This window comes from Bufo bufo, chromosome 4 (assembly GCF_905171765.1).
Source record: "Bufo bufo chromosome 4, aBufBuf1.1, whole genome shotgun sequence".
In the NCBI taxonomy this organism is placed as follows: domain Eukaryota; kingdom Metazoa; phylum Chordata; class Amphibia; order Anura; family Bufonidae; genus Bufo; species Bufo bufo.
The window spans coordinates 199992815-200007727 of record NC_053392.1 but is presented as its reverse complement, the minus strand read 5'-3'; the positions used below and the strand labels follow the sequence as shown (position 1 = coordinate 200007727).

Below are 14913 nucleotides of genomic sequence, written 5' to 3'. Positions count from 1 at the left end.
ACAACATACAGTTTTAAGAAAAGATGATCCAGAATTGTTATTGTTAAACTTATTTACTAAAAGAAACACGGGAGGAGTGGAGACAGGTCCTCTGCAAAAAAGATTGTCTTCTTTAGATAAACCCTTTTCTTAGAAAGTTCTCCCAGCTATGAACCTGTAATATGGTGGCAAGCTTTCAACTTCCCTGCAGCATTAGAATGCATTATAAATCAAGTTGTTGCCTAGAGCAAGAGACGCCATTTGCAGCTACCCGTTGATTAATAGAAGGAGGTCTTGATTAGGGGACTATGCTCTATTAACAAAGAATTATGACCGTGTAGGACATAGAACCTACGCGAGCTAGAGACTATTGTCTTCACTGGTGTCCAGGTCCATGTTCCGTGAGACATGGACCAAAGTTGTGTGTTGTGCATTGCACCATTTACTTCTACGGGTGCATGTCCTGTCCATGTGTGCAATTGACACAAATATGACCATCTGAATCAGGCCTAAACCTGAGAATGTCTTCAACTGTTGCTCAGATCTCAACTGTCCATGACAAAAAGTAATACTTTGTTTTTATACTATACTTTATTTCAGTTATTGCAAAACGTATTATCCTGTCAAACACTCTGCTTCAGCAAATATATTGATAAAAATGATTTTTTTTTCTGATTGCATAAACCTTTAGGATATATAATAGATTCATAGGTTGCGGTAAAAGTAACACTGCCTGAAATGTGCCATGCTTACCACATTGTTCCTGACTTTTACATCCAATGTTCTGTTACTCTATTAGTACCAATCTTCTGTTTGTAGTTCTGAGAAAACTGAGGGGAGACTATGATCCCTCCAAAGATATTGAGGAGATGAAGAAGGAAAAGGAGGAAGCAGCCAGTGAAAAGAAAGTGTCTATTATTCAGCTCTTTAGATCCCCAAATTACAGACAGCCGCTCCTTGTCTCTCTGGTATTACACATGTCTCAGCAGTTTTCTGGAATCAATGGGGTAAGAAAATTAAGATTCACTATATACTTGTTTGTGCAGCTTCGCAGAGGTGATATTTCATTAAAAACTCTAATGTCTGTGGAGAATGCTGGGACTACTGTACTTACTCTTAAAGGGGCTTTCTATTATTTTTATGACTGTAATATCTATTTTTCAAAATAACAATAAAATGCTACAGTTAAAAAATAATTTAATAATATTTTCCTGAATGTTAGAATTAAAATACACCTCTTCATTAAGTTAAAGAGAAAAATTCATGGTCATTCAGTGACTCTAAGAGGCTAACAATAAGGAAGGTGAAGCTTGAGAGAGAAATTAGACAGACTGCCCTTGCATGAAATTCCTAGCTCTCTTAAAGAAGACCTGTCAATCTCATTGGAAGGGGGAGTGGCAACCAGCAGAAATGAAGTGGTGGTGCTCTGATGGGCTAGGCCAGTCCCTCAGTGCTCTGAGCACCTCATTTACATAGAACAAAAAATAATTTCTCTGCATTAGTAATATAAATTGCAAAGAGAAAGGGTCATTTTAGTCACCATGATTAAAGGGGTTATCCACCTCTGAACAACCCCCGCACAATGCTTAACAAGCTTCTGTCATCGTGATCGACCCTATTAAACTATTAGAATTAAAGGGATTATCCACCACTGAACAACCCCCCGCACAATGCTTAACAAGCTTATGTCTTTATGATCAACCCTATTAAACCAGGTATAATGCCCATTCTTCTAAATGTTTATTTGCGAAGACACGCATGACTTCGTTGAATTATTTTGGTAGTTGGATTTTAAAGTGGAAAACCTTGAAACCGAACTCGGCTTCGGTTCTGAGATACTAGTTGGAACCAAAGCAGAGTTCGGTTTCAAGTTTTAAAGTGGTTTTCCACTTTAAAAATCAACTACCAAAGTTATTCAACAAAGTCCTGCGCGACTTCACAAATAACTTACTTCGGCTCATCAGAGCCCATACATTCTAATACCGTACAGTATTTTTTGCAAGTTTAAAAAAAATCGACTTTGGATGAAGCATCCGAAGTTCGCTTCGCTCAACACTACTGACAATATATACCTGTTCCCCGACACTGGTTTCCTTCTGGATAGCTCCATGGCCATCTTTGCATATACGGTATCCCATGTGCAGATAGCATCCATCAATGGGGGGTAAAGCCAATGGCAGGCCATGGTGCTGACCTGTTTCCCTTGCGTCACATGTGCAAAGACGGCCACGGAGCAATCTGGAAGGAAACCGGCATTGGAGTCCAGGTAAGTATTGTCAGTATTGCGGTTCTGGGCATAGTGGGGGAGTTGTTCAGTGGTGTATAACCCATTGTACGCATTTCTGGGGATCGCCATTAGCAACGGACCACAAGTGCAGGATTTGCTCCCCCGGTTATAAATGCACAACTGCATATGGGGTTGAGCATTCCCTGCTTTTTGAGACCAAGTTATATTATGTAATTTGTATATGTATGTCTGGAGGTGTATAAACTCCAAATTTGAATGTGCCTGATTTTTATCTATAGGCAGCATTCGGTGCACCTGTGAGGCCTGCATCCTATCAGTCAGCTCTGGGTGGGTCTCACAGCCTCCCCCCTCCTCCCATTGCATGTGTGGTTTCACACTGGAGGCAACTGGGAGCTGTTTGCTGTGAGTCGGACCTTATGCTTCTGTAATTCGCCCACTGGCCCCTAGTACTGCCCATATGGCACAGGTAGGTTAGCGTTAGGTCCCGTGCCACCTGAGATAGCTTGACGTGGTGCGCGGGCTCCGGTATGTCCTTCATAGAAGGATATATTGGCTAAAGTCTCATTTTTAACATCAGTGTGAGGGTTTAGTCAGATTTTTTTGATTGCATCCACCACAGTAGTGCACCTATTCTTCTAAATGTGTATTTGATATAGTCAATTACATCCACACATTTTTCTATCTTGTGTAGGATGTCTATGTGGCACTTGTGGTCTGCTGTGGGCATCCTCCATTGTACGCATTTCTTGCAGGGTATCGCCATTAGCAACGGACCACAAGTGCAGGATTTGCTCCCCCGGTTATAAATGCACAACTGCATATGGGGTTGAGCATTTCCTGCTTTTTGAGACCACGTTATATTATGTAATTTGTATATGTGCGACTTCGCAAATAGCTTACTTCGGTTCATCGGAGCCCAGACAAATCTCCGTACAGTATTGTTCCAAAGTTTTGAACGAATCAATTTTGAAAGAAGCATCCGAAGTTCGCTTCGCTGAACACCAATTGTCAGTATTGCGAGTCTGGGCATTGTGGGTTGGTTGTTCAGTGGTGGATAACCCCTTTAACTTTAATAGACATTATACCTGGTTCAAGAGGGTTGATCATGATGACAGATGCTTGTTAAGCCCCACTACACATTCGATTGATGCTGAATGGTCCACCACAAATCAAATGTAAAGAGCTGGATAAGCTGGGCCATACTTGTCTGGTATCTGGTCGCACCTTCCTCCCTGTAAACTGAATGTGCACATTAATAATGAAATTTTAATAGCCTATATGCCTCTGGTCCTGAAATTACTATATGTTCTAAATAAACCCCATATATTGTATAAGATATTACTAAAACGTATCTCAGTGTTACTGACTATAACCAGTCAAAGCTCATGTAAACACAGCTTCTGTTTAATTAAAGGGAACCTCTCACCACCAAATGCAGTGCAATCTGCAGACAATGTTTTATAGAGAAGGTGCAGCTGAGCAGACTGATATATACTTCTATAGGGATATATTTAGTAAAGTCTATCATTTAGGCCCCTTTCAGACAAGCCAGTTCCACACATTGGACTAGCAGCATGAGTATAAGACAGCTCCAGTCCTGACCTCCCAGCACGGAGTGGGTCGCATAGCATTATATTGATTTATGATGCTATGTAACCCTTTCAGTTCTGGAATGTATTGAATAACACTGACAGTATTATGTCACTGTTACACAATACATTCCATACCTCTAAGCATGGCATCATAAATCAATATAATGCCATGTGACCCCGGCAGTGCTGGGAGGTCAGGGCAGGTGCTCCCGCTGACTCATGCTGCATGTCCAATGTGTGGAACTCGCTTGTGTGAAAGTAGCCTTAATATTTTAAACTTGTGCTCTTTTTAGGTTTAGGAGTCACGTGGGCGGTCCTAACAGTGATTGACAGCCTTCCCTGTATGCTTAGTCATGCAGAGTTAGCTGTCAGTCACCGATAGGACTGCTCACATGACTCTTACACCTAAAAAAAGCTGAGGTTTAAATGTATAAATTACAAGTTTTACTGAATCTTTTCCAATAAAACAATACATCAATCTGCTCAGCTCCTCCTGCTCTATAACCTGCTGCCTTCAGACAGTACTTCATTTTCATGGCGAGAAGTTCCCTTTAATGACAGATGATTCCAAATCATATCTCTTGCACAGTAGTATTAGATCCATGTTAATCATAATTAATGCTCGTCTCTCAACAGATATTTTACTATTCAACAAGCATTTTTTCTAAATCTGGAATTAGCCAACCAGTATATGCAACCATTGGGGTTGGTGTAGTCAACACAGTTTTCACCATTGTTTCGGTAAGTCTTTTTGCATTATTTGTTGAAGCAGTTCACCACACAGCTTATTTCTAGAAGCATATGATTATAATACAAGCTGACATCTATTAGCACAGTATCTAGAGTCGTATCTTTCTTGTTCTACCAAGTGTGTACAAACTATAGCGGAGACGTTTTCAAAAACATTGCATTTTAGGGGTCTATTCCCACAGCATTTTTTTAACGGACTGTGAATAACAACCGTAAAAAAAACAAAAAAAGTCCCATTCTGTTTTTACGGACAGACAGTCCCCAAGTAGGCCTTTTTTAATGGGCTTTTTTTTTTTTTTTTCCCAGAAAGGCAGCTGTTAATAACGGCCGTTAAAAATGGACCATTTTGCTGTTTTTAACAGCCGTTTTTTTTTTCATTGCTGTGTGGCCTTTGAAAAACCCAAGAAGCCCAAATATCCACAATATAATAGACAGATTTAAATATTTACCAAAGAGGACCCATCAGCTCTCCTGACAGGTCAATTAACTGGAATTCTGGAACATCTTTTGTTAGAACTCTTCATGTTGTCCATTCTCTGTTATTCCTCCTAGAAATATATGAATATATATATATATATATATATATATATATATATATATATATATATATATAAATGTCCGAGATGGGCCAACCCCATAATCACAATTATTAACTTTATGTGCATGACATAATGTTCTTTTACTGACAGGCATGTGGTCTATGCTCTCTTATGCCTTAGTACTGCTACACGGTTAGCTTGGCAGGTTGTGCCATATTGTGGCTGCAAGAGGGCAGAGAACTGTCTGGTGGCCTGACTAATCTAGGTCAAAGAGTGAGAAAGAGCACTGCTGAAATTAGTCTATGGTACATTGCCGACATTATAAGTTCACCTGGCAGAGCTCTGGTATATTGTAGCCTGTAAGCATTTTTTTTTATCTCAAACCTCAAGGTCAAGCGCACATTAAATGCTGACTCCCACAAAATTGCATTAGAAACTTGTCAGCCTGTTATTTATTACTGAACAAGCTAGGTAATATTTGAATAGTTAAAATGTGGAAACTAGTACCAACAAAATAGGAAAGAAGCTTTCTATCTATTATGTAAGCATACTTAACTAGAACCACTCCCAGCATGTCTGCTTAAAGAAATACTGGCATTCTCCATAAAATAACAATTCTGGAGCATCTATTCTTAGGACTATGTGTTATGTCGTTCCTCTGTTATTTATCCAGAATACTTATGAATAAATTGACTGCTTGGTTTTACCATTTCCCTTGTCATAGGGGTGTGTCCTTACACAGTCTGGGACTGTTAGCACTGACTTAAGAGTATCAGTGTCAAGAGTGCACCCCCTAAGTGGTAACACCCAGTTTTTACGAGGAATAACAGAGGAACACTCTCTGGATTTGTGGTTCTCCTGCCTGGTGAGGTGCCGATGGTGTTTACGTTTGCTGTCAGGTGCAAGGCAGCGTCCCTTGGTACAGCAGTGGATGTCGGTTCAAGAAATAATGAATCCATGTTTTTTACTGAAGATTCAGACTGGCAGGTGTAACACTTCTCTTCCTGCAATGCAACCTCAGGGCAGACCCTCATATCAGGATATGTTCTGCACCTTTTTTGAACAGGTTGTCATAACCCAAGGGTAGAAGTCCACAATGATTACTGTGGGATTTGGATATTTTAGTTATGCAGGTGATTATTCTGCTCCTAAGGTATGTCCAGGCACCATTACACTTTAAACTCCTAGACACATAACAATGAAGACTTAGTGGTCCTTTTCAGATAGTAATTCTCCAAAGAACCTCTTTCTACACCACCTCTTTAACATCTCAAGAGTACATTTTTAACCCCTTTGCAGTGTACCACTGCTCTGTAGTGAAATTCTACACTTTTGTCCACCTACAATTGAGAGCTGTTATACCTACCCATTGCCCTAATTGCATTTTCTCTACAGCTTAAATTCCCTTCAGTGGGAAATGAACTGCGGCAATCCACACGGACACTACATTTTGAACGGAGCTACCTGTTCCACTCATAGTGTTCCCGCTCCAGAGGCTGCAGGGAACAACGGATCATGAGGGTGTGGGTTATTATATCATCACCGAATGGATATTAACGACTTATCCTGACAATAGGTCATCAATATTAGGAGCCTGGAAAACCCCTTTAGGCCTGCAAGCCATATGACTATATGTCAACAGGCCCCGGAACGTGTTGCATGCAAGGATAATTTATAAGAAACATTCTAAGAATTTACCACTTTATGAATTCTTTGTAATCCTGGTTCATGAAGAAGTGATATTTTTATTTGAATGTCTGTTATATTAATGAATCAGATCGGATTAATCCTGACAACCTCATATGCTACATTACAGGTGTTCCTTGTGGAGAAAGCTGGAAGAAGATCCCTTTATCTCATTGGCTTGTCAGGAATGTGCATTTGTGCTATAATCATGACAATTGCTCTAGCTTTGCTGGTAAGATCAATATAAACTGCCTGCATTGTAATAGCAAACCCTATAAATACAAAGATAAGATGAACAACCATGTGGATGAAATATGCATTATACACTGCTCAAAAAAATAAAGGGAACACTTAAACAACACAATGTAACTCCAAGTCAATCACACTTCTGTGAAATCAAACTGTCCACTTAGGAAGCAACACTGAGTGACAATCAATTTCACATGCTGTTGTGCAAATGGGATAGACAACAGGTGGAAATTATAGGCAATTAGCAAGACCCCCCCAATAAAGGAGTGGTTCTGCAGGTGGTGACCACAGACCACTTCTCAGTTCCTACGCTTCCTGGCTGATGTTTTGGTCACTTTTGAATGCTGGCTGTGCTTTCACTCTAGTGGTAGCATGAGACAGAGTCTACAACCCACACAAGTGGCTCAGGTAGTGCAGCTTATCCAGGATGGCACATCAATGCGAGCTGTGGCAAGAAGGTTTGCTGTGTCTGTCAGCGTAGTGTCCAGAGCATGGAGGCGCTACCAGGAGACAGGCCAGTACATCAGGAGATGTGGTGGAGGCCGTAGGAAAGGAACAACCCAGCAGCAGGACCGCTACCTCCGCCTTTGTGCAAGGAGGAACAGGAGGAGCACTGCCAGAGCCCTGCAAAATGACCTCCAGCAGGCCACAAATGTGCATGTGTCTGCTCAAACGGTCAGAAACAGACTCCATGAGGGTGATATGAGGGCCCGACGTCCACAGGTGGGGGTTGTGCTTACAGCCCAACACCGTGCAGGACGTTTGCCATTTGCCAGAGAACACCAAGATTGGCAAATTCGCCACTGGCGCCCTGTGCTCTTCACAGATGAAAGCAGGTTCACACTGAGCACATGTGACAGACGTGACAGAGTCTGGAGACGCCGTGGAGAATGTTCTGCTGCCTGCAACATCCTCCAGCATGACCGGTTTGGCATTGGGTCAGTAATGGTGTGGTGTGGCATTTCTTTGGAGGGCCGCACAGCCCTCCATGTGCTTGCCAGAGGTAGCCTGACTGCCATTAGGTACCGAGATGAGATCCTCAGACCCCTTGTGAGACCATATGCTGGTGCGGTTGGCCCTGGGTTCCTCCTAATGCAAGACAATGCTAGACCTCATGTGGCTGGAGTGTGTCAGCAGTTCCTGCAAGACGAAGGCATTGATGCTATGGACTGGCCCGCCCGTTCCCCAGACCTGAATCCAATTGAGCACATCTGGGACATCATGTCTCGCTCTATCCACCAACGTCACGTTGCACCACAGACTGTCCAGGAGTTGGCAGATGCTTTAGTCCAGGTATGGGAAGAGATCCCTCAGGAGACCGTCCGCCACCTCATCAGGAGCATGCACAGGCGTTGTAGGGAGGTCATACAGGCACGTGGAGGCCACACACACTACTGAGCCTCATTTTGACTTGTTTTAAGGACATTACATCAAAGTTGGATCAGCCTGTAGTGTGTTTTTCCACTTTAATTTTGAGTGTGACTCCAAATCCAGACCTCCATGGGTTGAAAAATTTGATTTCCATTTTTTTATTTTTGTGTGATTTTGTTGTCAGCACATTCAACTATGTAAAGAACAAAGTATTTCAGAAGAATATTTAATTAATTCAGATCTAGGATGTGTTATTTTTGTGTTCCCTTTATTTTTTTGAGCAGTGTATATATATATATATATATATATATATTATATTATATATATATATATATATATATATATATATATATATATTGGGCATATATAGAAACAAAATTGAAGGGGTTGGCCACTATCTAGTCAAATTTCTAAAATGCCCTAAACGATTATGTTCTGACACAAGCAACTCTAATTCCCCCCCATTGCTTACCCCCGCTCTGTATTTCAAGGTCCCCTGCTGTCCCTGGATTGGACTGAACAGTGGTTGGTGGCTTTGTCCCTATCCTACCCTTCTGAGCAGGCACTGACTGTGTCTGCAAGCGCAGACACAAGCAGCGGGAGTTCATATATCTGTACATGCTCTGAACGCGTTTAGCCATTATACAGTGTCCGTGCAGAAGGAGAGGGAACCAGAGAGGTGCTGACATGGGTAAATGACATGAGCAATACCATCTTGTGCCCTACAGACTGGGACACTGCTGCCATCCACTGTTTACACAGCCAATCCAGGGGCAGTAGGGGGCATGGAAAATGAAGCACAGGGTTAAGCAATGGGGGTATTTGGAGTTTTCCTGCGCTACAACACAGCAGTTTAGGGCATTTTACAACTTTGATTAGAAAGTGACCAACTCCATTAATCCATTGCCCTTCATAGCCAAATATCACCTGAAATTTTGTGTATTGTTTTAATATACAAATTATTACTTAGCAAAATAATTAAAGGCAATATTTCTGTAATAACCAATAATCACCATATAAACTGTATACTGTACATCCAATATAGATTCGCTTGTTGAATTGCCTACTAATGATTAACTAAGACTGACCGTCAGCAAAGACATAGAAATTAATGACAATTCTTTATGTCTTCCAGCATATCCATGCCTGGATGAGCTATCTTTGCATGGTTGCCATCTTTCTATTTGTAATATTCTTTGAAGTTGGGCCTGGTCCCATTCCATGGTTCATTGTTGCTGAGCTTTTCAGCCAAGGTCCTAGACCTGCAGCTATGGCAATATCCGGATTCTGCAACTGGACATGTAACTTCATCATTGGAATGTGTTTCCAGTACATCGCAGTGAGTATAAAACCAAGATTTATTTAGCCACATCTAAACCATATCAATCATTTCCAGTCTTGTGAATATATCATGAATACACACAATGATACATGTGTTCTGATAACTGAAATGACTTTGTGACCAAAGCAAATCGGAAATGGACCGCACAATATATTCCATTGTCTTCCAGGGGATTCTGTTTTGCCTAAAAGTGTCTTAAATCACATTTGTTGTATATTTTTTCACCCATAGATCAAATCTGTCTTAGAGAAAATTGGCATTATTGGCATGAACTATCTATTAGAGTTCACCTTTTAGATCTAAAAATAAAATTATGTTTCTACTGATTGACTGCTATGAGCTATTGGCCATCTTTTTGTCTGAGTAGTTTAAATGCCTAAAGCCCAGGTCTATTCTTTTTGGATTTGCATCTGTTATACATCATACACTGTCAGATCAGTGATTTTCATCAGTGATTTAGAGCAAAAAAAACTGGTGCATGTCAAATCTTTAAATTATACTTTACTACTGTATAAGCTCTGCTTCTAGTTTTGGTTCACAATCACTAATAGAAATCACTGACTAAACACTGACTGTGTGAAAGCGGTCTAAGGGTACAGTCCCATATAATGCTGCGGCTGAAAACCATGTTGGCGTGCAAGTCTGTGTAGTATTCATATTGTTAAGGCCTCATGCACACGACAGTATTTTTTCACGGTCCGCAAAATGGGGTTCCGTTGTTCCGTGATCCGTTTCCGTCTTTTTGTCTGTGTGTCTTCCTTGATTTTTGGAGGATCACCAGACAGGAAAAGTGAAAAAAAAAATCTAAGTCAAGTTTGCCTTGAAAATGATAGGAAAAAAATGGACACGGATCACGGACGCGGATGACAATCTTGTGTGCCTCCGTGTTTTTTCACAGACCCATTGACTTGAATGGGTTCGCGAACCGTTGTCCGTGAAAAAAATAGGACAGGAAACACGGATCACGGACGCGGATGACAAACGGTGCATTTTCCAAGTTTTCAACTGACCCATTGAAAGTCAATGGGTTCGCCGAAAATCACGGAAAACGGATGTGCATGAGGCCTTCGTGAACAAAATGTGCAGTCATTACTGATCAACAATGAATTCACTTTGAGATTTAAAAATTTAATTTGAAAACCCCTCAGACCTGCAGAACCATAACATGGGACCCTACCCTAAGGCTACATGCACACGAACGTAAGTGCTCCGTGCTCGTGCTGCGGTCCGCAAAGCACGGGCACAGGCCGTGGGGCAGCCGCTGCAGATTGCGGACCTATTCACTTGAATGGGGTCCACGATCCGCATCTGACGTCCGCCCCGCACAAAAGTAGTGCATGTGCTACTTTTTTGCGGTGCAGAGGCCACACCGTAGTGCTTATGTGGGGGTTCCGATCCGTGCCTCCGTTCCGCATCTCTGCTGTATGCAGGCCGCAATACGGCCATGGGGGGCACACAGTCGTGTGCATGTAGCCTAATGGTCAAAAATAAGCTAACAAGTTAAAGAGGATCTGCCAACTCTCCTGACATGTCTTTTGTATTAACTACTTGCATCTCCCTTGTAATAACAAGTCTAGAGTATCTTTTCATATAACTGTACATTGTGCCATTCTTCTATTATTCCTACTAGAAGTTTATGAATGAATTGTCAGCAGTCTGCGATAAAAGTCCATCTGGTTGTTATATCTTGGGGGGGGGGGGGGGGGGGGGTGTCCCTGCACAGTCTGACAGCACTGATTGGACATGCTCCAGAAAATTATTATTACATAGAAACCTAGAATGTGTCGGCAGATAAGAACCATTTGGCCCATCCAGTCTGCCCAATATACTGAATACTATGGATAGCCCCCGGCCCTATCTTATATGAAGGATGGCCTTGTGCCTATCCCATGCATGCTTAAACCCCTTCACTGTATTTGCAGCTACCACTTCTGCAGGTAGGCTATTACATGCATCCACTACTCTCTCAGTAAAGTAATACTTCCTGATATTACTTTTAAACCTTTGTCCCTCTAATTTAAAACTATGTCTCCTTGTAGCAGTTTTTCTTCTTTTTAGGGTCCATTCACACGTCCGTAATTTGGGTCCGCATTTCCGTCATTTCCGTAATTTGGGTCCGTAATTTGGGTCCGCATTTCAATGGGGCTGGAACGGATGCAAATCCACATTTCCTGGATCCGCATCCGTTTTTTCGGGATCCGCATCTGTTTTTTCAGGATCCGCAATTTTGTTCCTGGAAAAAATAGAACATGTCCTATTCTTGTCCGCAATTGCAGACCAGAAAAGGCATTTTCTTTTATAGTGTCTGTGATGTGCGGATCCGCAAATTGCGGATCGCACATTGCAGGTGTCCGTGTTTTGCAAAACACTTACGGACGTGTGAATGGACCCTAATGAAGTAATTCGTTATTTCAACAGACACGTCAGAAGAGGTGACAGGTCCTATTTAGTTGAGTTTCTACAGGAACGATATATTTATCTATTGATATTTGACTTTTTTTTTTCCGCAGAATACATAGAACGCATATAACTGCATAAGATATAATATACTGCTGTCTTTGCTTTCAATTTCAGGAAGCGTGTGGACCCTACGTCTTCATCATTTTTGCAGTTCTTCTCTTCGGTTTTACCATATTTACATACTTTAAAGTTCCAGAAACAAAAGGGAAGTCTTTTGAGGAGATATCTGCCGAGTTCCGCAAGAAGAAACACAAGGGGTTCAAAGCTACGGAGATGGAGTATCTTGGAAGTACAGATGCTTGAATTCTTTGATATCCGAACAGTTACTTTAATATTTCAGAAAATATTTTATGAGAGACGGTGAAACTGAGTATTTTGTGTTTTTATGGATTCGTATTTTTCAGTGTCGAAACACAAACAGCATGTGTTCTGTGGCGAATAGCAGGAACATGCATACCGTATATGCAACAATATGCTCTCAGGTAATTTCTTATATGCTTGAGGAATACACTACAGCTAGCTTTGTTCTAATCGTCTTAAAATAATCCTCGTTATCCACAGGGATTGACAGTTCTCATTTAATATGCTATGCATGCGCAGTATATTTTGGATTATTGCAGGCCTGCAGCATCAGGTTAGATGAAGTATTAACATAATCCAATACCAAAATTTAGAAATGATGGAACCAAAGAATGCCTAGGGTGCTGTGGTTAGTCATTTGTAAGTTGAAAGGTTTGGGTCAGTTTTGTAGAATAAGTGACATAGGACTATGTACTTTTGTATGATGTCAGAACAAATATGTAATAAGACTACTGCTGATACAGTTTGCACTATAAACCTTCAAGTGTTAGAAATGCTGACTTTAAGGTATTTTTTATAGAAACATACAGAAGCATACAGCCAGCAAAATGGTCGGAAAGTGCCACAAATGAGTGAGAAAATACACCATCCGTATAGGAATTGTCTCATTCAGAAAACATATTTTCCAATACCCTAGAAAGGAATCCAGAATTAATACACGGAGGTCCCTAATTCAGGACCCTCTTCTATTAGCAGGAGCATAGAGCAGCTACAAAGAGGACCCAACATGATCATGCATAAGGGCTCATTCACACGACCGTAAGGGCTCCGTGCCCGTGCTGTGGACTGCAAATAGTAGTCTGCAATGCATGGGCACCGGCTGTGTGAATCCCGTATTGCGGTGCGAATCATTGACTGGAATGGGTCTGCGATCTTCAAAATACGGCAAAAGATAGGACATGTGCGATGCGAAGGCACGGACTTAAAAGCTCAGGGATGCGCTTCTGAGTGTTACATGTCCACTCTGCAAAAGATAGGACATGTCCCATCTTTCGCCAAATCCTGAGGATCGCAGACCCACTCACGTCAATGGGTCCGCATCCCCAACATGGCGTGCACACGGGCAGTGCCTGTATATTGCGGATCCGCCATTTGCAGGTTTACTTCTGCGTAGATGAATGCCCCCCCCCCCCCATGCTAAATTTAACATTTGGATAGAAAATGTAAAGGCGTTTTCCTGCAAAAATGATCACCTAAATATAAATAAATAAATATCGGATAGTGGGGGATCCGACCACTGGGACACTTCACAATCCCTCCAGAGATGGGACTTGGCCCTCGTTCATGGGAGGAGGTTCCTTGCTGTCGGATGACCCCCATCATGTTTTTTTATGAGCTATCCACAGGTAATAATTTGGTGGGATATCCCCTTTAAAGACTCAGTGCCTGTGCCACATGATACATACCATGTGCCATAACCACTGATTATTCAGCATATTGTTTACAGTTCTACACTGGTCTGTTACATAAGCTAGAAGCTTTCTTCTGTGGGATTTTTAGAATTTTGGGAATTTTAGCATTTTGGAAACATATTTTTGGATATAAAATCTTTCCTGATTATATGTAAGTCTGAGTGAACTCACCATAGAATGGAAACTCCTGGTGTGAAGAACTGCCTTACTTTTGCTATTGTCACAGCCTGTGGGTGCTTTTACATGGGCCAATGCCTAACCTTAAACAAGCACCGACCGACAATATAACTAGTCAATTGGCGCTTATGTAAAGAACCTTCACACCAGCAGATGCAAACTGAAAGGGGGCAGCAATAGTCATTGTGATCACTGGCCTCCCTGGCGTTGGCTCTGCCAACCAGCGAGCATTTTTATGGCCACATAAAAGATCCAATCATCCGACAAATGAGCACTGGCTTGCTTCTTGACTGATCACTTCTTATATCTTCTTTTCATTTGGTAATGTCAGTTGTTGTAAGCATACAAGAAAATGCATGCATCTCATATTTTGGATAGCAATACTAAAGATTGTATTTGCCTATGTACATAATATTTCTATATAATCCTGTATGGTCATGCGCACACCATAATTATAGATTAATCTGCTCTATTTTTATATACGTTAGTTTGTAAGAATTGAAAATAGTCACAGCTGATGTGATGAAACACAAGATCAATCTATACTTCTACTTGTACTGTTGCATTCAATGCTTTACTATATGGTGGCACTTTAGTAAAGTTTTAAATAGGACCAATCAGCTCTCCGGATATGTCTGTATTCCCTGTGTAATAACAATTCTGGAGCATCTTTTCTTATGGCTCTATGTTGTTCCATTCCTTATTTATTTATCCCTGCTAGAAGTTAGGAATGAATTGCCAACAGTCT

General features: G+C 41.4%; 1 protein-coding gene across 1 annotated transcript in view; it reads left to right on the top strand.

Moving 5' to 3' along the window:
* The window catches only part of SLC2A2 (solute carrier family 2 member 2), a 55417-nt gene extending 41643 nt beyond the window's left edge, over positions 1-13774 (top strand). Inside the window, exons 7-11 of the mRNA XM_040428226.1 lie at positions 799-986; positions 4456-4560; positions 6925-7026; positions 9550-9753; positions 12331-13774. Of these exons, the coding sequence (XP_040284160.1) occupies positions 799-986; positions 4456-4560; positions 6925-7026; positions 9550-9753; positions 12331-12519 (788 nt within the window). The 3' untranslated portion in view covers positions 12520-13774. The remainder of the gene's footprint in view (positions 1-798; positions 987-4455; positions 4561-6924; positions 7027-9549; positions 9754-12330) is intronic.
* Positions 13775-14913: the final 1139 nt, after the last annotated feature.